Source organism: Taudactylus pleione, unplaced genomic scaffold (assembly GCF_031769625.1).
Source record: "Taudactylus pleione unplaced genomic scaffold, aTauple2 ptg000408l, whole genome shotgun sequence".
Lineage (NCBI taxonomy): Eukaryota > Metazoa > Chordata > Amphibia > Anura > Myobatrachidae > Taudactylus > Taudactylus pleione.
Genome location: NW_028284810.1, coordinates 5,388,375 through 5,414,546, shown reverse-complemented (window position 1 = coordinate 5,414,546; position 26,172 = coordinate 5,388,375). Strand labels below are relative to the sequence as shown.

Sequence of the window (26,172 nt, the reverse complement as noted above, 5' to 3'; positions counted from 1 at the left end):
GTGTCGCTGTTATTTTGCTAGTAGTCATAATGTCTAATTATACCGCCATGTACTCTGCTGCATTATAACATTACCAGTCTTGCTCCAAAATGTTCTGTTTCTCTATGAAAATAATCTTGTGTCTTTCCCTGTAATTACCAATGACTCAATAAGTACATTAGGAGCACAGGCACTAAGGGTAGCTATAAGATTAAATATAATATACACACTAAGCAACAAACGGAAGAAGAGCACAGCCATAGTAGGGAGAGAAGACAGAGAAGAAAGGCTACAACATATGTGTGATTGGAAGGTATCAGGCCTCACAGGAGATTTCTCTTATAGTGGATTTTACCGAGAGAAACATGCAGGGAAGCACGTATAGTGTTGTAAGCATGCCTTGGGACCTCTGCTCTAACAAAACCTGCCTCAAAGCCATTATCACATAGAAACCTGCTGTGCTGTCTCGTGATGCACTGCTATCCCAGATGTTCTGCTAAAATAATACAACATGCAGCAGGTAACAATGCAGCTTGGCCGGGGAACAAAAACACAATAAATAAATGAACGAACTTGGTTGCTGGACCAGAGAGTCATTTCTAGGTTTTATGGTGTTCTGAGCGAGCCATGTAAATGGGTCATATTCCAAAGTAAAAACTCATACAGACAAATAACTGTAGTGCACAGCCTACAAAGACACGATCACATTACCAGACTAACTAAAAGAGAACCCTTATGACAAGGCTGTTCCAATACATTAGTGGGGCCCGGTTTCATTTTGGAAATATAAAGGGTGATTTATAATTATATTTCTTTAATCCAGGACATTGTAGGACACCTTGCTTAGTCAACACAGCTGAAAAATACATTCCTCGCTTTCAGACAAGCACTCACTTGCTTTTTTTGAGCCAATGCTGGTTGTGAAAATATTGCCCCTTACACATTATGCCACATTGTTTTAGTGCCCCATATAACACATTATTGCACATAATAGTAGTACCCCTTGCACATTATGCCACACAGTAATGCCTCTTATAACATTATGCCACACAATAATGATCCTTACACATTATGGCTCCCCCCGCAACTCACCTCCCCATGTCTCTCCAGCAGCCTCTCGCCTCCCCATGTGTGCCATCAGCAGCCAGCAGTTGTGGATTTGGTGCCGTGCTGCCAGCTAATTTCATCTGGTGCACCAGTAGGCAGCGACAGACATGGACAGACAGTCCTTGCTCAGTATGCCTGTCTCTGTAATCAGCCGGTTTAGTAAAAGGTGTAATAGCAGGATGAATATAAATCATAAAATCACTAAGTAAAATAGGGACAGCAACGCGTTTCGTCTACACTGTAGACTTTTTTGGGACAAGGGTTACAGCATTTCTGAAACAGCGCAGTTTGTGAACTGTTCGCTTGCTGCTGTGGTGAAGGTGTATCGTGACTGGACAAATGATACCATTGCGAAAAACTGACGTGGAAACTGCGGAGCACCACGTACCATTGATGTGAGAGCTGAACGTCAGCTGCAAAGGTTCATGAGGGCTGACCGACATGCTACAGTGGTGCCACCAGATGTGTCTAAAACGACACTTCAGCGAACTCTGCTGCATATGGTGCTCCAAAGCAAACGGATGGTCTCTGCACCTATGCGAACGGTGTTGCATCGGCGGAAAAGGCTTCAATTTTCACGCCTGTATCGGAATTGGACCACCGCTGATTGGCGAGGGTTGCCTTCTCCGATGACTCACCTTTTCTGCTTCATCAAACGGATGGACGTTGGCATGTCAGGCGATAAGCATCGGAGAACAAACACCCTGCAACCATTGCTGGAAAAACACAAGCTAGTAGTGGCAGCGTTATGGTCTGGGGAATGTTTTCATTGCATTTTTTTGGGCCTACTCATCCATGTGGAAGGCACCCTCAACCAATTTGGTTATGCTTCCATCTTTGTAGAGCACGTACAGCCATACATGCTGATTGTCTTCCCTGAGGTGGATGGGATCTTCCAGCAAGACAATGCGACATGTCACGTGGCTAGAAATGTCCAACAGTGGTTGGACGAACAAGTCCAAGTACTTCCCTGGACCCCTAATTCCCCGTACTTGAACCTAATTGAGCATCTGTGGGACCACCTCCATCGTTGTGTTCACTCTATGTATACTCCACCACACACCCTCCAGCAGTTGCAGAAAGCACTGCAGTCAACTTAGCTCCAGATACCTGTGTCAACCTGCCAGCACCTTACTGAGTCACTCCCAGCCCGTCTAGCTGCTATCCGTGCTGCACACGGCGGTTACTCTGGCTATTTGCTGGTGGTCATAATAATGTGACTCGACTGTGCATATATATATATATATATATATATATATATATATATATATATATATATATATATATATATATATATATATATATATATATTGTGATAGGATCACTGGTAAAGTGGTCTGTGGCAGGTACATTTGTCCCAGATTCCTGTCTTTTGTGTTTTAAACCCCCAGGAGAAAGTCTGCAGTGTAGCAGGCTTGAGTTTCGGCTTTTTGAAAAGCCGGTTTGGGACCTGGGGGTTGTGGGTGAGAGGTGAAGGAGGGCTCCACCCACGGCCACTCCAGGTTTTGGTTCTCTTAGCCTGGTAACAGGCTTGATTGGGTTCCCACCTGAGAGTGGCCAATATAAGCCTAGTGTGTTGAGGGCTGATTGTCTCACCTGGGAGAGCAGACAGGGAGTTTGCTCAGAGACACTTGAAAACCTATCCGTGAGTGTTGTGCTGTGCTTTTGTTGCTGGCGAGGGCATTAGGCCCTGCCAGGTTCTGGTAGTGAGGGAACTACCTGTGAAGTTAGTGCCCCGACAGGGCTAGGACTTTTGTTTGTTTTCTTAATGTTATTTCTGACATTGTACAATAAAGACTGGCGCCGACCAGCTTGTACTTACATCCAGACTGGTGTGCTGCTGCCGTGTGTGTGTAAGGAAGGAGTCCTCTACCCAGGAGAGGGACCCCCTAACCTAACTGTGTCACAATATATATATATATATACACATACATACATACATACATACATACATACATACAGGGCCGTAGCTAGGGTAGTGCATCCGGTGCCATCGCACAGGGCACCACAGGTCAGGGGGCGCTGTTTGGGCCTGTCAAATTTCTGTTTATTATCATTCTTGCTTGTAGCTTCCTCTTATTTCATCCCCAGCATATCCTGGCCCTTTCCCATAAGGCCATGACACCCTTTTTTGGTTGCATTATGTCCCTTTGAAAAATGAGGGGGCCGCCAATGCTCTTTCTGGCATAGGGCACCAAAAAGTCTAGTTACGGCTCTGTACATATATATATATATATAATACTTATCGAACAGATGCGGCACTCGGGGACTTGTTCAAGATCTTTAATCGCTTCTCATACAACAGCAACGTTTCAGTGCCACAAATACCACAGCAATGTCAACAGCCTGAGGACAGTGCTGTGGTATTTGTGGCACTGAAACATTGCTGATGTATGAGTGCTGCATCTGTTCGATAAGTATTATAATACGCCTTTGCGGGCACCGTGGCGAGTTGTTTAGATACCTGGGAGAGCCGGACACATTGTTACATTATATATATATATGTGTGTGTGTGTATATATATATATATATATATATATATATATATATATATATTACACAATAAATAGGACAATATATAATATAATATTGCAAGCCTGAGGTGCTCAGGGCAAAATGCTGAGAAGTTATTGGTGAATATATGGTCTTACCTATAATATATAAAAGAGAGAGAGTCTTGTGAAATAAGATGGCTTTGATGCGTGCATGTTACTTGAATATGCCCTGTGATTGTGTAATGATTGCTTGACTGAACATTTTAAGTATTAAAAGGGGTTAATAAGATCCCCTGTGAAATCAGGGAAGCAAATTATTTATATAATGCCCTGACTCCTGTTATGAGGCTGTACAACAGAGAGGCAATCACGGACACTGTGAAAGATATCTGGGGGTGGAGAGATTTCATTTAATGTGGCCTAAGTTATAAAGTTAATCTCTTCAGACTCCTCTGAGACTTTCTTATCTCTTGTCATCAAGCTTTGCTGTCAGCACGCATCTCCCCAGCACACAACACAGGCAAGAAGCACTCATTAAAAAATAAATAAGTGGCGATGCATTGAAGCATGGTAATATGCCACTGGTTATTGCACTGCTTTCATAATGAAGGACTTGCTTCACCACTCAAGCCATCTTCACCAGTCTCTAGTGGATTCTTAAGGATGAATATGGAATGAGTTATGTAGTGATCTGTGTCCTTGTTCCAAAATGGCCGTTATGTACCTCTGTCCGTTATGTTATGTTGTTTGACAGGACAGTGACCTGGTGCTTTTGGAGTTCCAGAACAAGATTAGTACATGTATGTCGCAGGACGTCACTTGACAATCCAAACACTTCTAGTAGCGGAGCTTCTTGGGAACAGTCATTCACAAAAAACTAGGGGGTTATGAGAGGAGCTTACTCCTTCAGTAATAGGGCTGATGTGGTACTGTAGGAACTAGGAATAAACGGCAAATTCTGCCTGGCAGCCATGTCGTATATTCAGTGTGTTCTGATGCTTTCCTTAATATAGTAGTATGAATGACATGGAGAGACAGCGCCGTCGGTTGCGAGGCAATCAGAGTTCACAGGCCAACAGCCAATCAGCAGTGGCGGCTCCTGATTGGCTGCCAGTCCGCAAGCTCCAAGTGGCTCACAACCGGCGCCAGAATCAAATTGCGCCGGTACTGTCTGTACATGTCTGCCGCTGCCTGCCGGTGCTCCAGCTGAAAATAGCTGTCGGCACGACACCAAATCCCCACCTGCTGGCTGCTGATGGCACACAGGAGGAGGCGAGAGGGTGCTGGAGGGACACGGGGAGGTGAGTTGCGGGGGGAGCGCATAATGTGTAAGGGGCATTATTGTGTGCCATAATGTTATAAGAGGCATTACTGTGTGCCATAATGTGCAAGAGGTACTACTATTGTGTACAATAATGTGTTATATGGGGCACTACTACTGTGTAGCTTAATGTGTAACGTGCAATACTATGTAGTATAAAGGGCATTACTGTGTGGCATAATGTATAAGGGGCACTACTACTGCATGGCATAATGTGTATAAGGGGTACTACTGTGTAGCATAACCTGAATGGGCTCTGTGTGGCATAACATGAATGGACTCTGCGTGGGGACAAATGTATGTTGTTTTATTTTACCTCTGGGGGGCCCTTTGAGATCTTGCTATGTGGCCCACAAAGTTCTAGTTTGCCCTTGCATGCAAAAACAGATGGCTGACCAATATGGAATGTAGTTAATTAACCTACCATTGGGATGCTCACTGCCGGAATCCTGAACCGCGGCCAGAAGACACGCGCCGGAATTCCAACATCAGTGAAGATGCTGACGCCGGAATCCCGACAGCCGGCATTCTGATTGTAAGTATAGCGGCCGCTATTAGCATGCAGGGGGGCAGGGTTAGGTTTAGGCACGACAGGGGGGTTGGAGATAGGCTGTGGGAGGGGGGAGGTTAGGGTTAGGTTGCGGACAGGCAGGGGGATTATTTTAGGCACCACCTGAAGGAGGTTAGGATTAGGCACTAAGGAAGAATGGTTAGATTTAGGCACTAAGAGGGGAGGGTTAGGTTTAGGCACTAACCGGGTGGGTTAGGGTGGGAAGGTTAGCGGTAGGATACAAAATAGTAGGGTTAGGGTCAGAGGGTGAAGTGGGGAGAGTTAAAATACTTACTGTGCCCCTTTCGGGATTCTCAGCATCTTTTGACAGCCGGCTCCCATACCCAACCCAACTAATATATACGGTCATTTTAAAAGGACTAACTCTGGATTTAATATGAACTTGCATGAGTCATACATTTGACACTTGCTCATACTGTGAGGTTCAAAGGAAACTTTTGTATCTTTCACAATGTTTTTGGCAGACTGCCAATTTTCACTGGAGCCAGCTCTGGAATCTGTTTAAGTGTCCCCATTTTTAGGGATTGTGTGAGAGTGTGTCGCCCTGACTAAGTTCAAACCTAGGCAAAAACCTAATCCTGATCAAACTACACCATGCCAAATTTGGTGGAGCTAGGTCCAAAACTCTGGCCGTGCATAAAGGACAAACAAGCAGACAGACAGGCCGTCTTGCTTATTATATAGATATCTATACAGATGTGTCCACATACATCTATGCTCCATGCGCTACAAGTCGCGCCACACAACGCGGCAGCTCCACGTGCCTCGGTAGCGCAGAGCCTCTTTCGTGCGATTTTTTTCACCTTCAAATGCATCTTTATTCACACGCATTTGACGCATAAAAAAAGTCACACAAAAAAGACGCTTGGCGCTACCGAGTCACGCCACTGCATTGCACGATTAGATGGGCTGTTTAACATGCAAGGAGGCTAGATGTATGAGGAAACATCTGTATAGGTACAATTGGTCCGGCACTCCACTCAAATAGAGATATGCTGCTCCAGTGCCCTCTGATGTGTGCAATGTATAAATAAACTAGGCTTGAAACACATATGTTATTGTAATTCCATTAACATTGCGATTTCTCAGGGCACGAACGCCCTTTTGTCAAGGTAACAGATGTAAATACAAAAGCAATTTTACCTTATGTGGGAGAAGTGGTGCACTTAAGGCACTTATAGTACCCTGGTGGGCTCATGAGAAATTTAGAGCTAACTTCCTGAGGGGAATCAAAGCCAGTAATTTCAGTATAGTACGCTATATCCCTGACATTTCTGCCTCTCGTGATGCAGGTCAGGGTCTCTTATTCTTGAAGCAAGGTAGGTCATTGTCGAATGACACAATCGGCCACAAAGCCCTGGTGGTTCTCTGAATGACAGGACTAGATGTGCTGAATTGACAATTGTAATTGTCGGCTAGAGTTTCAAACATACGCACACAGGTAACATTTTTAACATCAAACATGTGCTTACCTGTACTTCCTCCTACATAGTATATATTATCATCTGCCCATGTGGACTATACTATGTGGGTAAAACAACTAGGCCTGTGTGAGAAAGAATGGCTCTACACAGGTCAGCTATATGTGCAACTTTATCTGGTAAACCATTGGAGCAACCTGTAGCAAGACACCTCGCAGCAAGGGGACATAGCTTGGCCACTTTTAAAAACAAAATACTTGACCACATCCCAGCCTCCATTTCAAGGGGCAATAGACATGACCAGTTAATAAAACTTGAGGCAAAATGGATCTTTACACTAAATATAACCACACCATGAGGACTTAACAATAAGATCTGTTGGAATGGCTCTAACTATATAGTCGTCCCCGTGTTTCAAACCTATTACTGTAATATATGTGATTTTTACAGTCAGCTACTGGTGCATATATGGTTACTGAAATGCCTATGCATATTGCTGGTTGTCTATTTATAATTATTTATACCCCATTTTTTATTAATATTTAGTTTCTAGTAATATACTTTGTTTATATGAGATATATATATATATATATATATATATATATATATTGTATTTTTTTTTTTTTTTAATTATTATTATTATTTATTTATTTTTTTATTAGCTTGTTTTCATTTTACCTTATTGTATTTACTTTGGCATATTTCTTTCATGTGGTGGTGGGCAGATCAGCTTTTTTCCTTTGTGTACTAACTGAAGAGTTTGCGCATCATGTGACCAGGCAGCATCTGGTCTCCATGGTTACTAGAGGGCGCCGGGCCAACTCACATCATCAGTGTGAGAAACCGTGTCACATCCAATGTGGAAGAGTATAAAACCCCTTCAGTAGCTGTACCTGCAAGTGACGTGAGTGAGGGCGGAAGTGGATGTTTTTGCCCACACTTTTCGGCCCCTTGCTGGCTTGCTTCACTCGCCACGATGCAGGCACGGTGGCTCACTTTGCTCACCACATGATTATATTCCCCCTCTATGCCCACTTGGATGTAGGGAATGACATTGGACACTGGCTGATGACGTCATCGTACACAAACGGAAGGGGATCTATCTCATTCCCATCCAATGTACAGTGGCTTCCGAGTCTGAGCCTCACTCAGGTGATATTTCTCCTACTTAAGGTAAGACTGAAGAAAAGGGTGTTCATGCCCTGAAACATGGGAATGTTAATGGAACTACAATAACATATGTTTCAAACCTTCAAGTGCCACCTCCTCCACACATAAACAGGTTTTTCTGTATACATATATACACACACACACACACACACACACACATATTGAATACAAACACATTTACATGTACACACAAAAGATACTTTTAATATATACTCAATGACCACACCTTTCTAGTACAGGGTAGGACCCCCTGTGCATCCAAAACAGCCTGAATTGTTTCAATTGTTGAATGGATTTCATTTAACAATGTGCTAGGAACATTCTGGTCCATAATGACATGAAAGCATCACACAGTTCCCCCAGATTTGTCAGCATACATTCACAATGTGAACATCCAGTTCCACAACATCCCATAGGTGCGCTACAGGACTGAGGTCAGGTCACTGTGGACAGGGCCGTAGCAAGGGTAGTGCGGCCGGTGCCATAGCACAGGGCACCGCAGGTCAGGGGGCGATGTTTGGGCCTGTCAAATTTCTGTTTATTATGATTCTTGCTTGTAGCTTCCTCTTATTTCATCCCCAGCATTCCCTGGCCCTTCCCCATGAAGCCATGGCCCTTTTTTGGGTGCATTATGTCCCTTTGAAAAATGAGGGAGGCGCCAATGCTCTTTCTGGCATAGGGCACCAAAAAGTCTAGTTACGGCTCTGATTGTGGAGGCTATTGGAGTACACTGTACTCATTTGTCCTGTTTGTGTACCCAGACATGCGCTTTCGGGGATGCTTTATATAGCTTCAAGTAGCCATTACCACTCTCTGAAATCTCGAGAGACTTTTGTTTCTTGGTCCCAACTGTTTAGTTCTATATTTAAAATGTCTATGCAGGATCGGTATGACATACCGCCAAACCTAAGCCCGGCAGATGAAATACAGACACCGGAAGTCCGGCAAATGAAGATCCCGACGGCGCCTGTTAAGTATCCTAACCCTCCCCTCTTCCTCCCCAGCTCTCCCTTAGGGGTGCCTAACCCTAACCACCTCCCCTAGTGCCTAACCCTAACCTCCCCCCAGGGGAGCCTAACCCCCTTTCCCTGCTCCCTAAACCTAAGCCTCCTGGGGGGTGCCTAATCCTAACCTCCCCCTGGGGGTGCTTGACCCTAAACCCTCTTTCCCCTAGCCTAATCCTAACCTTCCCGGGGGGTTGCCTTACCCTAAGTCCCCCCGGGAGCCCTAAACCCAACACCCCCCCCTCCGGCGGCTAACAGGTCCTGATGTTCGGGTTACCTAAGTTTGATATGCCGGGCGTTGGGATTTCGTCATGGGGCTGATGATAGGCGTCTGTATTTAGTCACCTATCATTAGTCCCATGCCGTGATTTCATAGTCGGGAAGCAGGCAGTCAGCATTTTGACCGCCGGCTTCCTGACTACATACCGTCTATGCATCTCTCACATTCAAAAGTACATGAAGATGTTGTACCGTATAATCAGGGCCGGATTAAGGGGGGGCGTCAGGGGCGGTCGTCCCCGGGCCCCCACACACGGAGGGGCCCCCACTAGCAGCGGCGCACTGTCTGCGCCCGCCGCTAGTGTCCCCTCCGCTAGTGTAGTGTAGACCGCGCAGTTAGCGCGGCCACACTACACAGTGACATACACACAGCCACCGGCGGCAGCTGTGTGTATGTTACAGCAGCCGATGAGAGTCAGACAGACTCTCATTGGCTGCTGCACAACAGAAGGGAGCCGGCTCCCCCCACAGCTGGTGATGATGGGAGAGACGTCATGACGCTGACGTCTCTCCCAACTGTGTAACAGAAGAGCCGGGACTCGCGTCAGGAGCAGGTATTCAGGTAAGCTTTTTTTGTGTGTGTGTGGGGCACTGTCACTGCATAGGGGGGGAGCGTTACAGGCGTCCCTGTATAGGGGGACAGCTACAAGGGTCGCTGTATAGGGGGGGGCCACTTCATGGGGGCACTGTATAGGGGTGGTGTTTGCTACTGGGGGCAATGCATAGGTGGGGCTACTACTGGGGCACTGTATAGGGGGGGACTACTAATGGGGCACTGTATGGGGGTGACTATTACTGGGGGCACTGTATATGGGGGACTATTACTGGGGGCAGAGCATGGGGGGACTACTACTGGGGGCAATGATTTTGGGGGAATACTACTAGGGCACTATATAAAGGACACTGCATAGGGTCTAATTTTGCATGTTACAGGTTTATGAGTGTCTTTATCCCATATATTTTTCAGATACTAGCCCGACTCACCACAGATACCTTATGAGCCATATCTTTATTGCTGCAAGGGCAGTAATAGCTCAGTTCTAGATATAGGATAAGCCACCTCCACTGGCATTAGTCATGTCATGTCCAAAATGACATACAGCTTTCTGATAGACATCTCACTGCCCCGACTCCTCTTCATCTAATTCTCCGTTAATGAAGGTGTATAGCTGGTATTTGTATTCTACCGAGGGCCTCGAAGCTACAATATGCCTGTGATCTGTTTCCTTTTCTTGTGCCGTATCTAATGATTATCTCCTTTTATTGCCTTTTTTATTTCCTTCTTTTTTCTTTATGCCATGCAGTTTAGTTTTGACTATTTGTGATTGTATTTGTGTGCTCAACATACTTTATTCCCTCTGTATACCCCCCACTCTTTTTTTCTGTACCCCCTTACTTTTTGTAAAACTTTCTAAAATTCATTGTTAAAAATATTAATTAAATCACAAAGGAGATCCTTGAACGATATAAGGCCACGGGCTAAATGCATTTATTTTTATACAGTTTACAAACTAATATCTAAATTGTATACAATGGCAAGTGCATTATTCCTCATGGTAAACTTGTTTTCCTAATCACCACTAAAAGTAATGACATCACAAGTCATTCATTATGATTAATGACATCAGAACTCAGCAGTAATGCAATTATTAATTTATACATTTATCATCATCACTTGTGTAGAATAGTTAAACCTCAACTACCCAAAATGAAAAGCTCGATTTGAGTAACTGTTAGGACATCAGTTTCCCTGTCATGTACATCAGTACTCTTGTCAATTTTGTTAAAAGGAAGGAAGGAAGTCACAATTTCACATGCTAGAATGAGTAACAGACTGGCCTCTCAGAAAATGCTAGCAAGGAATATCGGAAATGCAAAGGCGCTGATGAAATGTTCAGCAGAAGGGATTGGAACCTGCAAATAACATGCTAATTAAAATCATCGAGCTGCTATCTCGCATCTATTTAAACCAACTAAGAATTTATTTATTTTTTTATTGTTCATTACTCCACAGGGGATTAATTAATGAATGCTTAATGATATTAGATCACTTATGTTTAACCACATGGTTTCTATGCATACACATATAAATATAAATTTTGGGCAGATAGATAATTGTTCAACACTGTAGCAATTAAACAGCTGTAGCCTGTCTTATGTGTTAAGTGATGGAGCTGCGGGCAAGTGGCATAGCAGATGGCCGTATACACCCATTCCAATATTAAAGAAAAAATATATATTTTCATTCTGAAACAAAAAAATAAAAAAAAAGGTGTTGACAAGCCAAAACAAGACAGCTTTCGTCTAATGCAAATTCACACATTTGCAACTGAGATTTGTTTTTAATCTATTAGATGTACTAAAGGATAGAGTTAAAGTATGTCATGGCAAAGTGATTTAGGAGAAACCCAACTAACATAATTATTTGCTAATTTCATACAACTAGGACTGCATAATGGAGATGAAGCTGGTTTTGTGTTCCTATGTATATGGATTTTTTGGATTATACAGAATCATTGTTGAACAGTTGCGAGAAACTAAATACAATAGAGAAACTATTTCAATATATGCATGGCCTTATATATAGTATCTATATAAAAGCGGAGTTTTGGCATCGTTGCCTACTGTATAAGCTATGAGTACTGACCTGGTTCCACACTTGATTTCTCCCATCCGGAAGAAGCCTGGAGTGGAGATGCAGCTGTCACTGATGGGGATGCGGCCGGGCACCTCTGGTCATTCAACCCAACGAACTTGGGGCATAATGCTGCAATTGTGGTTCTATGAAGAGGGGGCGGCACCAAAATAATGAGATTCTCATAGAACTGCGATATATTGGTCATGCCCTCTCCTCATAGATAAATGGTGGCATTATGCTCTCTGTCCTGCCCCTTTCACAGGGAAGTGGGCAGGATGCTGGAGGGCAGCCTACTGTTCCTGGGTCTCCCTGAAAAATGCTAGTGTCTTCCGGAGGTTTCAGGAGAGTAGGTAAGTATGATTATAAGGAATAATGCACCCACTACTGTATATTATTCCTGATATTACATATCACCTCAGATTTCTATACTAAAGCGTCTAGCCATAGTTCTGGCTGCCTCCACCGGGAGGGCAGTGCAGGGGCATGGCGTCAAGATCGCGTCAAAGCGGCCCCACCCACGATATACAATGGCAAGATTTCTGGCACTGTATAGCAGGGGGCAGGGCTGCGATTATGCAATTAAGCACGAAGCACGTCATCATTCCCCTCCGAATCACCCACTTTGTAAGGTAAGTGTGGGGGTGCGGAAGGGTGGCGGCCAGCCTGGGAAACTCGCCTTCTCGTGCCACAAGATTTTCAGGAGCCTCCCAGCCGTTGAGGTAGGGTTGGCAGGTATGGCCTTTTGCCTTATATGGCCGCAGAACTCCTCAGTGACTGTGAAATTGAATAGCCTGATCATTTACAGAATGGGCTGCTTTACAGAATGGGCTGCATTGCAGAATGGGCTGCATTACTAAATAAATAAACACAAAGTAACGTGAAAAATGGCCATATATGTATTTAAACATATTGGGCGGTATTCAATTGTTTCTACCCCCCTTTGCTCCCGACGGAACTATTCAATTGTTGCTTCGGTCGAGCACGATCAGCTGCCAGCGCACCATTTCAGCTCGCACCCCTTAGGGAAAAGTGACCCGCTTTGGTCGGGGGTAGCCGCTTTACACGACTAAACCCGACCTCTATGGGAGCAATCAGCGCGATAATCGCCATCAATTGAATAGCGCCACGCAATCTCCCGTCATATTAGACAGGAGATTGGGCGCGCTAAAACAACTGAATACCGCCCATTAAGTTTTGGGACTTCTCTTCTCTAGCACATTGCTCCGTGTAAATGCTGAATTCAACACATCTGCTCCATTCAAGGATAGACATTGTGAATGCGGCATTTCTGCGTTACATGCACAAGGCCTCATTTACAAAGCACAGACTGGGGCTGATGTACCTTCATTGGCTTTACAGATCTTGTGTGAATTCTCGCAATGCACATGCTCAGAAAATGAGAGGACACAAATACAAGAATGCAGAAAGTAACACATTCCGAATGTATAGTAGCTACACTTACGACCAGAGAGGTGGTACAGGGGTGGGATAAGGGGATACTTACGCAGGTAAAGTTCTGTGAAGCCATGCTCACACAAGTGTGGCCCATACAGACCAGCATGTAAGCAAATATCCACCTGTAAGGAGGCGTGTCTTTTGCACCTAGTATTAAGAAGGTAAAGTATACACTGATTATTGTGACTTCTAAAAGCCGGTTGGAATGAAAATCGTTTGCTGGAAAACAGACAACAGTCGATCAGACATGTTGGTTAATTCAAACGGATTTAACTAACTTGTCTGAACAACTGCTTTTGTCTGTTTTCCTGAAATTGTAGTTTGCTCCCATACATTATCCAAATATTTGTTCCAACCAGCCAGCTAGTTAGCTGGTTGGAAAGATCATTTTTAGTTGTGTGAACAGATTAACTCGTTTCCCCCAAAACTAATTGTTGCTTGCTTTAACCTTTACAGACATAAGCTGTGGAAATTGGTTTGCCCTACCTCTATTTCATATGTGGAGCTTTATATAATTTAGGTCAACTTACAAATATCTACTTCCTATGACAATCCCACTACTATAGGTTGGGGTGATCCATGTGCTTGGAATAGTCGCTCTTAAACACTTTACAGAATATAGCATAATTATTTTTCCAAAACTAAATACACATTTGTTTAATCTATTTTCCTCTAAGTCGTTTTTCTAAAATAACACAATATGATTCCCCACTGCTTCTGCTGAACGAATATTCATGAAAGTGGGCAGAATCAGTTTATTGAGTACATATGCAAAATATATAGGTCAGTGTAGGTTCTAAATATAAAGTAACTCACTGTTTAATTGCTGCTGGGAATTATTGCAGGACTGAAGACTCATATAGTATAGTAGCCCAGGTTCCTTAATGGATTTAGTTTTTCTTTTTTCTTTATATTATTAGATATTCATTTTTCATTTTAAATAATAGGCCTGATGAAGCTTAATATTCCTAAATATGATTTCAAATCATTTAGTGACATATTTGTTTACTGTCTCCTTATAACCAAAAAAACCCAACAACCCAGTATTGTTAAGAAGATGTTTTCCTGAGATATGACTGTTCGTCCATAATGGTGCGTACACACTGGGCGATTAAAGTGGACGACTTAACGATATCGTTATCGTTCAGTCGTCCACTTTATCGTCCATTTTTAACACAAAAAAGATGAATGACGACGACGCGCGTTCCCGCGGGTCGTTCGTCATCCTCGTTCATCGGGCTGACATGCAGGCCAACCTGACGACCTCGTCAGGTTGCTGCATGTCAGGGAATGGGTGAGAGAGCCCGGCGCTGAACGATATCGCTAATGATATTGTTCAGCGGCTGTGCTCAATGTCATGAACGACATTGCGCACAGCCTGCCGGGGACACACTAGACGATATCGCTCAGGGAGCATATCGTCTAGTGTGTATGCACCTTAACAGTCTAGAAAATATTGGGACAGGGAAGGGGAGCTGTTGAAACTGATTATAGATGTGAAAGTTCACACTATTTGTGTTGCAATTCCCTAGCTGTGTCACACTGTAAACCTCCGGAATACCAGAGTTAATGTCGGGGTGACATAAGGCATAGCGAGGTGTACCTTGTACCTGTATACCCAAATACTACCTGAACTTTGTCTCTGTGATCATTAATTATATGCTTTCCTGTCCATGTACTGAGGAATTACAAGAAATAACAAATAGCTGTTTTTTTGTACAGTTGAGGAATTACAATTTATCCCAAGGCCAAATTTCCATTTCAATTCACATAATGTACGTGGAAATCAATGTAGCTCAATAAACAACCCAAGAGGAATTCAAACAAGTATTGGACTATAAAACGTGACACAAAAGCCTTCTAACAATTGTGTGCTGTACAATTCATGCCACAAGACGCAGCGGCAGAGCAGCTTACCTACATGTACACAATTCACATAGCAAAACTAAAACTTTGGAGTATTACTGTCAGCCTATATTCATGTGTGACTTCAATGTACCTACTGTACAATGCAGTGAATATGGGATTAAGGTAATAATACTTTGGCACAAGGATGTTGGTTTGGAAACCGATATAAATTAGTGTGGACAGATAGCTACACAAAATGCATTGCACTTCACAGCAATCAGTCATTTTTCTAGTACAGATTAAAAATAATCTAAATGCCTTATTGGTTGCTTGCAATAGGTTATCGAGCTGTCTGTCATAGCTACTGGTCCAGCTCTCAAATGTCCCCCCACTCCTACATATAAATATGAATAAATGTATAGATGCGATTCCCAGCACAAATTAATATAAACCTGAATGTCACATTAATCCAAGTTTTGTAGGATGTGCTTTTATGTGCCATATTATATAATAAATCCTTTGCCACAGGATTTCCGCTAGATTTTATATACTGATGCTATTTGTAGTTATTTTCTGCAGTGTACTTTATTTTGCGTTAACTAGTTAAAGAGCTATATATCAGTTGCTAGTGTTGAATAAATAAACAAATAATTATAATAATGTGCTGAATCAGGGCACTATATGAACAAATATGTATAGCGTGTTATATGCATATGATAATATGTTATAAATATACACTTTTCAACTAATTAACACAAAACTTCACCTTTCAGAAACTCCACGATAGAAGCTTCCCTTCAGATTTCCCCATGCTGGGTTCATAGTACCCCCAGCATATGGCAGCACGCACAAGGCACTGCAAACACTAAGTCACGGTAACATTAGGAAGGTCCCTAATGCATAACAAAATCTGGGAAATACGGAGTGGCTACAACTCAGCTGACACACACTCTTGTCCCTCATGGCCTGATTACTAAATTACACGTCGCACCCCGCTGCTGCATTATTTGCCATTATGACTACATACATATCTAGTTTGCAATAGCCGATTTTCAGATATATTTTTTAAATACAGAAGAACAAAATATCGCATTGCTAATTTACACGCCGCTATCTATTTATTTTACATTTAAATCAACTATGAAACAGAGAAAGTACCACAAGTATAATATAGATTAGAAATAAAGTACAGTAACAGAACAGAGCCCGTGCATTAATTAAATGTGGACTTCATGTGATATGTATCTTATGGAAATTAGCTTAGAGAACAAGGTGTGGAATTGGCATTTCCAAATTTCTGGGGGAGTCATTTGTACACGGATTTAAAAAGTGAAGAATACAAATCAAAACTGGTTGCTGAAGTTTGAAAGTCCACATGTAACATTCTGTCAACTTTGTAATGGTTACCATTCGTTATGTGGACTGCATACAGGTTTTTACATGGAGGTTCAGTTTGTGCATTTCACACTTTTCCACAGATTGTGATTTGTCAGCTATGGTGGGACTACAAATCCCAGCAAGATCTGACAACTATTGTATCATAGATTACCTACTGTAGCTCTGTTTAAAGGAGAAGCTATAGAAAAGCCATCAACCAAAAATAACAGCTGACCTGACTCCCTATAGCTATAAAGTGGATTTGTTTTCATTTTCTCCACCAAACATCCACTAATAGATGGTGAGTTTGACTCATTGCCCCCTAGAGATAATATATGCTCTTTCCATATTTGTACATTTTGGCCATATTATTCACCATCCACTTATGTACTGTATAACACATAGACCATGGGAGGCAATGCTTTAGGCAAACCCCAGTGTAACCTAAGGCACTGGCAGCAGAAGTGTGTGGACAGGTTGCAGTCACTCATATCTGGGGAACAAAGTGTGTACAAAGTCATATCTACATCACTGGTTTACATTTAGGAAACAGTGTGAGAAAAGCTAATGATACTGAACTAATGTGTAGCAGTGTACCGGTCATCAAGAGAGTTTCAATTTGCCAAAACATTGACATTGATTTACAATAATCATTTATGGTAGACAGTAACTAGATTCTGTTCTCACATAAGTCATGGCTACTGGATTCACGATGGACATGAGCTAATGATCATGTCTTTATTTTGCCAGTGTAAAACTAGTTTTAGAATAGCAGAGAAACAATTCATTAATATTACCATGTGTGTAAAAGTACAACATGGTTAACAACCATATCTACACTACACACACAGTATCTTGTACTTCAGCGCTTTTCAACCACTGTGCCGTGGCACACAAGTGTGCCGCGAGCGGTTCTCAGGTGTGCCGCCGAAGATGTGTCCGTCAGTGTGTATCCGCCGCCAGTTTATCTTAAAACTTCAGGCCCTGGCAGCGCTGGGCTCTTATGGATTGCTCAGACGCAGCCCGGGCCATGACCGATGTTCTGAACTATGGAGACAAGACGCGTGACATCATAGGTCACTCACGCTGCATCTCTGTCCCTCCTGCCCGCACAATGCTCCCTGCTCTGCTTGTAGTGACTTAGCAGGGCTCTTTCCACTCCAGTCACAGTGCTTCAGCAACTCCTTCTGCTGAGGGACAGGGACAACTGTGATCTTCTCTGCTATTGAACGGTAGGGGCCAATGTGTTTATTTTTTCTGTGTTGGCCATTGTGATTGTGTTTATTTTTCTGTGGGGGCCACTGTTGTGTATTTTTTACTGTGGGGGCCACGGTTATTGTGTTTTGTTTTTTTCTCTGTGGGGGCCCTTGTAAATATGTCTCTTCTGTGGGGGACATTGTGATTGTGTTTTTTTTCTGTGGGGGCCATTGTGATGGGGCCATTGAGATTGTTTCATTTCTACAAATTTTAACAGAAATAATAACAAATATCCACATATATTAAATATATGTGGATATTTGTTATATTAAATTTGAAAAAAAACAAAAATGAATGGTGTGCCTTGGCAGTCCTAGAATTTTGTTTAGCGCGCCGCCAGTTATAAAAGGTTGAAAATCACTGTTGAACTTGATGACTTTGTTGAAGAACTACAGTATGTTTATATATACACATACATATACACAGTATATACATACATACATATAGGACACAGTGCTCAGTCTATACTATGCTGCAAAATATGGAAGAGCCATTCTATGAGAAAATGTTGCAAGTTGTTAATGTTATTCTATTACCATTTTTAAAACTTTCCCCTAACCCTTCACCCCAAGCCATATCCCGATTTGTAAAATAATTAAATAAATAAAATACAAACCCTGCCTTCAGGGTCTCACTTAGGGTTTGGACCGTTTATCTCATATTGGGTGGATGTGTGTTGGGGCTAGTTTGGTCTTTCCAAACTCTAATGTGAAACTCTGATTGTAACCATAACTGTGTTAAAAAAAAGTTTTAAACATCTGAAAATGAAAGACAACCTGTAAAATATACATAGCATCTCTCATGCAGTCAAATCACGATAGCAGAATGACTATAACTTACAGGGCCCATACACCTAACGACGGATTGCGCGATCCTATAATTGGATCGGAAACAATGTTTCGCTGGTGGGAAATACTGACCTACGGCCATCGATGTTCCGCGATCCGTTGGAGAATCGGTGTAATTCTCCATGTTGAATTTCACAGATTCGCAATTCACGATACAGTATTTTGATCGCGATCAGCAAATCAGTAAAATACAACATGTTGGATTTCACCGATCCTGCAACCCGGCATCTCCAGATCGCAGCAATGCGACAATCTGCCGCCAGTGTATGGGGGCAATTAGTCATATTAAATTTTGATTGCTTGACGGATAATTAGAACATTATGCATGCAAGTGGTCAATCATCTTATTTTCAAAACACAATGAAGAGGAAACAAGAAGTTAGGGAAGAAAGTAAAGAACGTATTACTCATATATAAAATAATCAGGTTATTATGTGAACATACAAAGAGTAATGCTGTATAAGTAGACTGCCACATTCTCCTATGCCAATAGTAACCACTGGAGTGGTCCAAGTAGTTACGCAACTCACCAATTGTGCAGTGCTCTCCATTCCAGCCCTGGGTACATTCACACTTCCCATCTTTGCAGGTGCCATGCTCCAGGCAGCGAGGGTGGCAGGCTCTTTGGCTGCAGGAAGGCCCTGTCCACCCTTCCTCACACCGGCATGATCCACCCATGCAGACACCGTGGGAGCCACAGTCAACGGCACAAATTTCTATATAATGTAAACAACAGGAAAAATAATCAGCACCTGCATGTAATGAGTACGACCTAAAAACAGCACTGGTTTAATCTTTGTCATGAAAAAGATGAACACTTGAAGGGCAAGTGAATTTTATATTGTCTCATATAATCCTACAACATGGCTAAGAAACTAAGAAAGCTTTGTATGCCGTTTTATAGGTGAGCTAGGCACTGTTATGGGGAAAAAAAATCATTGGCTACAACAAAGCAGCGTTTTGGGTCCAAAAGTGAACAAGAACTTTGAACTGGCCTATAATTCATACCCCAGCTCTGTGCTTAATTAGTTCAATTGGCCCCATGTGTTACTGCACTTTGCAATTGAATTGTTTTTGCAGGTAAGCCTTTAACCTACACTTTAATAAGGATAGTTCCTAGAAGTAATTTATTGCAATCACAGGCGCAAGAAGTTAAAGCTCACATAAGCCATGCTTATATAATTACAACTCATGGGTAAACCCTGTCACCAACACAGATGAATGGAAGAAACTTCCACGTCGTTATTGTGTAATAATGTGGCATGTACAGATTAACCTTTTACTCAAAGGGAACGCTCTGTAGCCCTGATCACATACAAGTCACTTTAAATAATATATACAGAGAGAACCTGTACAAGTGCTCATTAAGTATGATATATGATGAGCTGTGCTGTAATAAGACTGAAACTCTCCTATCTGCTGGGAAGCTGCACTACTTCCTGTGATTTCCAGGTAATATCAGGTATATAAATAGCAATTTCTGCCATGAGAAGGGCTGCTGCCTTGTCAATCAGACCCCCTGGGTTATTGCATATCTAATAAGTGCGATGCTGGAGTGGTGATAACTCGGGGAGCTAATAATACTGTTACTGTGGTTTAAATACCACATTTATTACTACATAATTTTTCTACTTATCTGACGATAATGAGAACTTGCTTACTGTAACATATATATATATATATAGATAGATAGATAGATAGAGAAGGAATATATATATATATATATATATATATAAGCACATACATTTCCCATTCCAAGAGCATCTCTTCTGTCATTTCTCTACCGGGTCTATCCATTATGTCAACTGTCAGGGTCCGGACAGACCCCATTAATTAATATTCCTGCTCGCAGCGAGCGCCGAAGCAATTCAACATTGCTCCAGTGCGGAGACAGCTGTCTACCCGAACATTTTCACAGCTTCTTTCGTAGCAGTGAAACTTTGCACTGCCGAGTCTGACTGGCTAGTGCTAGTGCGCCTGTGTGAATTAAAGTTTACACGGGAGCACAAAAGCCTCGCCGTCCGGCAGAATGAGCACGACAGGCGTGGAAATGGATCCCTCTTCGCAATCCCAGGAAGATGGCGAATGCTCCCGCAGTCAAGCTCCGAAAATATTATATTTTCGGAGTTTGATGTATGGGGAGAGAAAGGTAAGTAGGAGATATCTGTTATATCTCCTGCGTTACCTTTATGATGAACAGCTCCAAAACTTCATTTCTACAAAGCAGATGAAAATGTAAATTTTCACCTGCTTTTGTAGAAATTAAGTGATAATGAATAGACCCCTCAATAAAAGTTATTGCTAATGCTAATAAAATAATGCTAATAAACAGATCTGTACTTTTAGCCTATATCTTCCTAAAGCTCTGGACCAGTGGCAACTCCAGAGGTGGGGCAGCAGCGCAGTCCAAAATTCAAATAGGGGGAGCCACACCAACTGTCACCTCAAACGCTGCCAGACATCACTGGCTGGGACTCACTGACAGTTGGTGTGGCTCCCCTATTTGAATTTTGGACTATGCTGCAGCCCCACCTCTGAAGCCACCACTGCTCTGGACTGTTCCAAACTGGTCCTAAGTTTTTGTAACCCGGGGCAAGACAGTCATTTGGCGCCCCCCTGGTAATTCCCCCATAGTAATTCCCCCTGCAGCAGTGCCCCTATAGTAATGCCCCCTTCAGCAGTGCACCTGTTGTAGTGCCCATATGGTAAAGCCTCCACAGTAATGTCCCTGTAGTAGTGCCCATATGGTAATGCCCCTTACACAAAATAAAAAACAATACTTACCTTAAACCCCGCTCCTACGTCCGCCGCCATCCGGTCCGTCCGGCTGCTCCTCAGAACTATGGGAGAGACATCATGATGTCTCTCCCATAGTGCCTGTGAGGAGAGCCGGAAGCTGGAGTCCAGGAAAGATCTGCAGCCTCCAGCTACCGCAGCGCTGCAGGGAAGAAGCCGGACGCCCGCTGGTAATAAAATCTAAGCGGGTGTCCGGCTTAGAGCCCCCCTGCGGCGCCGGGCTTGAGGACACTGGCGGCGGGTGCAGCGGCGCACCCGGTGCACTTGCACATCCAGCCCCCACTAGTTACGGCCCTGATCACGACAACAGTAATTAGCAGTTAATCAACAGCCCTTCCCTGCGTGCCAGGTCCCGTGAGACTCTTCTGGCGCCAGGAGTCTTTCACATCTTCTTCTGCCGAAAATGCATCTAAGTGGCAATGTGATGTGACTAGGATGCACCAGGAGACTATGCGGATTCATTTGATATGAGAAACTTGTATATCTGTGTGTGACTGAGTCTCTGAATCAGCATGCGAAGTGCTACGATGTCCACACCAAGTTCTATATACAGTCATTGTCGCACACATATATACAAGTGTCACATATCACATAAATCAGCACAGTCCCTTAGATGCATTTTCTGCAAAAAAAAAAAAGTGTATAGAGCATGGCCACTCCCCGCAGGGAATACTGTGAACCTCTTCACATGTTGCGTCACTTGTTAAAGGTGGCAGAGTGACACCATCTAGTGGCATGGCTGCATCTTATCATCGGCAGGCAGATCCAACATACAGACCCAAGTCCAGTTATTTTATACTAGCTCTACCCCTCTCAGCTCCCCTGGGAACAACTAGAATATGCAGTAAGCCAACAATATATCCTTCACTTTCTAGAATTGCATCAGTTAAAGCTATGGAGTGTTGCCCATTTGTACTCTATCAGTAAATATCTCTAAATAATTAGTGACTACAGGGCATATTTATCTATCTCTATTTTTTTTTTAGTTAAAACAAGTGTTTTCACCAGCAATAGGGCTGTGTCCAACTCATGGAGGGGTCATTTCCAGCTAAAGCACTCCTAAGATTCCCCAGCGGTTTTACTATCGACAGCTTTCCCTGTACTGCCGCAAAGCTTGTTCTATTATATCGCCATATCAGCATAGTGATAACAAAGGAAAATTGTTGAAAAAAAGGCATAATTTTTTAAATAATGCCTCTTTAAAATGGTTAGTACTTCTTAAAAAACATTTAAACTTTAATCCAATCTTTATCTTTTTTTGGTGATCTATAAAAAAAAATTAAAATAAAAAAAAAACTGAAAATGAAGACTGAAGTCTTGGCTTTCCATTTCACTGTGCATATGTGACCCTGCTAGTTGGATCAAATATGTGCAATACCCCCTCAGACTGGCCTGGTGAAAAGTGAACCCCTTCTAGACCAGTATCACCAGGTGGTAGGGTATCGCTCAGGTGCTTCTGTAAAATCTTCAAGATAAATTGCGTTGATAATTTCTATGGATCAAGTCTGGTTAACAATCCATTCACTTTTGATGGTTTCTAACTGCATCTCCCCTTAACAACTGTTTCTGAAGATAAAAAGCATATATATATATAATGGGATGCCGACTGCCGGAATCTCGATCAACGTGAGAAGACCAGCAACGGTATTCTGGCGTGGCTGGAGATGCTGACCCTATATAATAACTGCCTTTGTTACACATGAAAATGATTCCTCTAATCTCATGGGATGGTCGTTATGTCTCTGTCCTGGAGATTTATCAGCACAGACCTTGAATTTACTTTAGTAAAATGTACATATACTGTTGGGACTTCTTTACAGACAACTCCTAATTATTCAAAGTGTACATTCAAAAAGAGTAAATATCTTTCTGCATCTATCGCAATTGTTTCTTTTAAACCGTCTCTTGCTGGTTTTTGTCCAGTGCTATAAAGCCTATTGTGCTTTTTTATTTTTTCAACTCATGACTGTACAATACAGTGAGTATTATTGAACAGAGGTAAAAAACATATTATTCCTAAGTCATATAAAAGTAACAACATTGGTAAATGAGAAATTGAAAAGTACCTAAATGAACACAACTAGACCTATAAACCGTAGGGTAATAGCCCAGAAACGAGGGTTACTCATATCACTAAATGCATATATATATATATATATATATATATATATGGACAAAAACTAGATACATAAATATAAAGGATTTTTGGCCTCTCCTCCTCTCTCTCTCTGCCATTCATTGACTTCGCCACCCCTTCAAATCCGGCTTCCAATATAATCTCTATGCTGATGATACTCAGATAATTTATTTTTATTTATTAAGTTATTTATATAGTGCCAGCAATTTTCATTGCACTATACAATGATTATTAACAGTCAAAAAGATAGGATGACCCTACTTTCAAGCTTACAATCTATATTGTCTACTTCTCCTATTTTAAACTCCTTATCTCTCCTCACTCGTGTCTCCAGCTGTCACCCTGCTACAGTATATCCTCCTGGATGTCACAGCGCTTTCTTAAGCTTAACATGTCTACGACTGAGTTGATTGTCTTCCCAGCCTACTGAGTTCCCTCACCTCCCTCAATTTCACTATCCATTAACAACCTCTCCATCTCTTCCATCCCGCTAGTTTGCTGTCTTGAAGTTATCCTCGAATCCAACCTCTCCTTCAAACCCCACATTCAGTCCCTCTCCCAGTATTGCCACTTCCACATTTGAAATATCTGCAGGATGAGACCCTTTCTCACATTGGATGCAATAAAGACCCTCATCCATTCACTGGCCATATCTAGTCTGGACTATTGTAACCTCCTCCTATCTGACCTCCACAACTACAATCTCTCTCCACTCCAATCTGTCCTCAATGCTGCTGCCCCGCTCATCTTCCTCTCCAAATAAACTGCTACTTTTTCTCTTCTTCACCAGGCCTTACACTGGCTCCCGCTTGCCCTTCAGAATATAATTCAAACTCCTCACCTATAAAGCCCTCACCTAATACTCTTCCCCTACATCTCCAACCTCATCTCCCTCCACACTCCCACGCGCTTCAGTGTCCATCTCTGAATCAGGCTCCTTATGTCTAAAGGTTGCTTCCTATATTTTCCATTTAGGACAAAGTCTCGTTTCCCCCACAACAATGTGTTCTCTGAGCCTGAGACATAGACTCTCATATGTGCCTCCTGGAGCCTAGCGGAGCCAAGAGCTTTCATGGTATTTTACACAGAGCTGTTAATCATCATGGAGTCAGAGAGGGTGGAGAAGTCCTACTGCCATGTGGACCACAATCTAGTCCATAAAAGTTAATTTAGAAAAAAGTCAGAATACAGACAATGAATTCTAAATTTGGTTGAAGCAGATGAAGGATAGCAAGGACCACAGATCATCTGCAAGGACATAGTGTGGCGAGCCAGATTTTTATGATGAATGTGGAGGTAGACATAACAATTGAGTAACGAGAACCTTTCCTGGAGCTCCTGAAAGCTGTAGATAGTTCCTCCAGGATCCAAAACATTTTATGGCTACTTTACCATTAGCCTTTCATACAGAATTCAGGATTACACCACTGAGCATATCATGCATGAGATCGCACTGCACATGCACCGAAAAGGACAAGAGGTGTATGCATTTCAAATGCATCAACACTTATGACTGAAGTGACATACCTATTGTAGGTCAAATGCACCCTGATGATGAGGACTTATAGCAAACCAGAGAGTCACATTTCCAGATGTGTATAAATCTGCATATGGGTGAAAGGGGATTAAATGCTAAATTAATAGTATCTTAACTATGAAGGATTCCAACACACTGACGCTGACCATGTCAACTGGTGCTGCTCTGACTGGCACCACTTTAATTCAGAATAAAATGGTATTACTGAACCTACCTACAAGGACTGGGTTCAACCACACTGATGATAAGATCCAGTCTTTTAACTCACACATTCACTATTAAATTGTACATTTTAAATACCAATACCAAGGCAAGAAGATAATTGAAACAGAGATGGACTGAAACTTGCACCTTCATCTAGACAGGGACCCATTCAGCAGAACTTGTGGTCTGACGAGTTCCTTATAACGCTACATATTTACTTTGGATATATTTTGTGTGAAAATATATCCAAAGTATCCACTAATAAATATTTAGCCAGAAATCATTTACATATTTAAAATATACTCCTGATTAGTGTTAATTATGTTGGTTTGATTCCTAATGCATGAAATAATAATTGTATCTCTTACCTGTCTGATGAAGCCTTAGCGATATACAGTATATGTTATTACTGTAGGTGTACTGTAGGTGTAGAGATACAACACAGATTCTTACAAGTGCAAAGTTAAATGAACAGGGGAGAATGGTATAATGTGAGAGATGGGAAGCAGACACATGCACGCTAGTTCTGTATTAGGAAGGTTAGGAAGCTATCTTTAACAACGTCCTAATGACTTTCTGTCACGTAAATCCAGTTTACTTTCCAGCATATAAAGTTGTGAAGGAAGATACTTAGCCACCCACGTGTAATGCAAATGGGAGCAGATGCATGGGCCCAAATGCAATAGCATATGAGATTTTCAAAGGCCTGATATGTTGGCGATTTAGCA

The 26,172-nt window shown here is 42.4% G+C and overlaps 1 protein-coding gene across 1 annotated transcript in view; it reads right to left on the bottom strand.

Annotated features, from left to right (window-relative positions):
- TENM3 (teneurin transmembrane protein 3) overlaps positions 1 to 26,172 on the bottom strand; it is a 776,836-nt gene that overhangs the window by 165,809 nt on the left and 584,855 nt on the right. Inside the window, exon 13 of the mRNA XM_088446965.1 lies at positions 19,301 to 19,486. Within this exon, the coding sequence (XP_088303091.1) occupies positions 19,301 to 19,486 (186 nt within the window). The remainder of the gene's footprint in view (positions 1 to 19,300; positions 19,487 to 26,172) is intronic.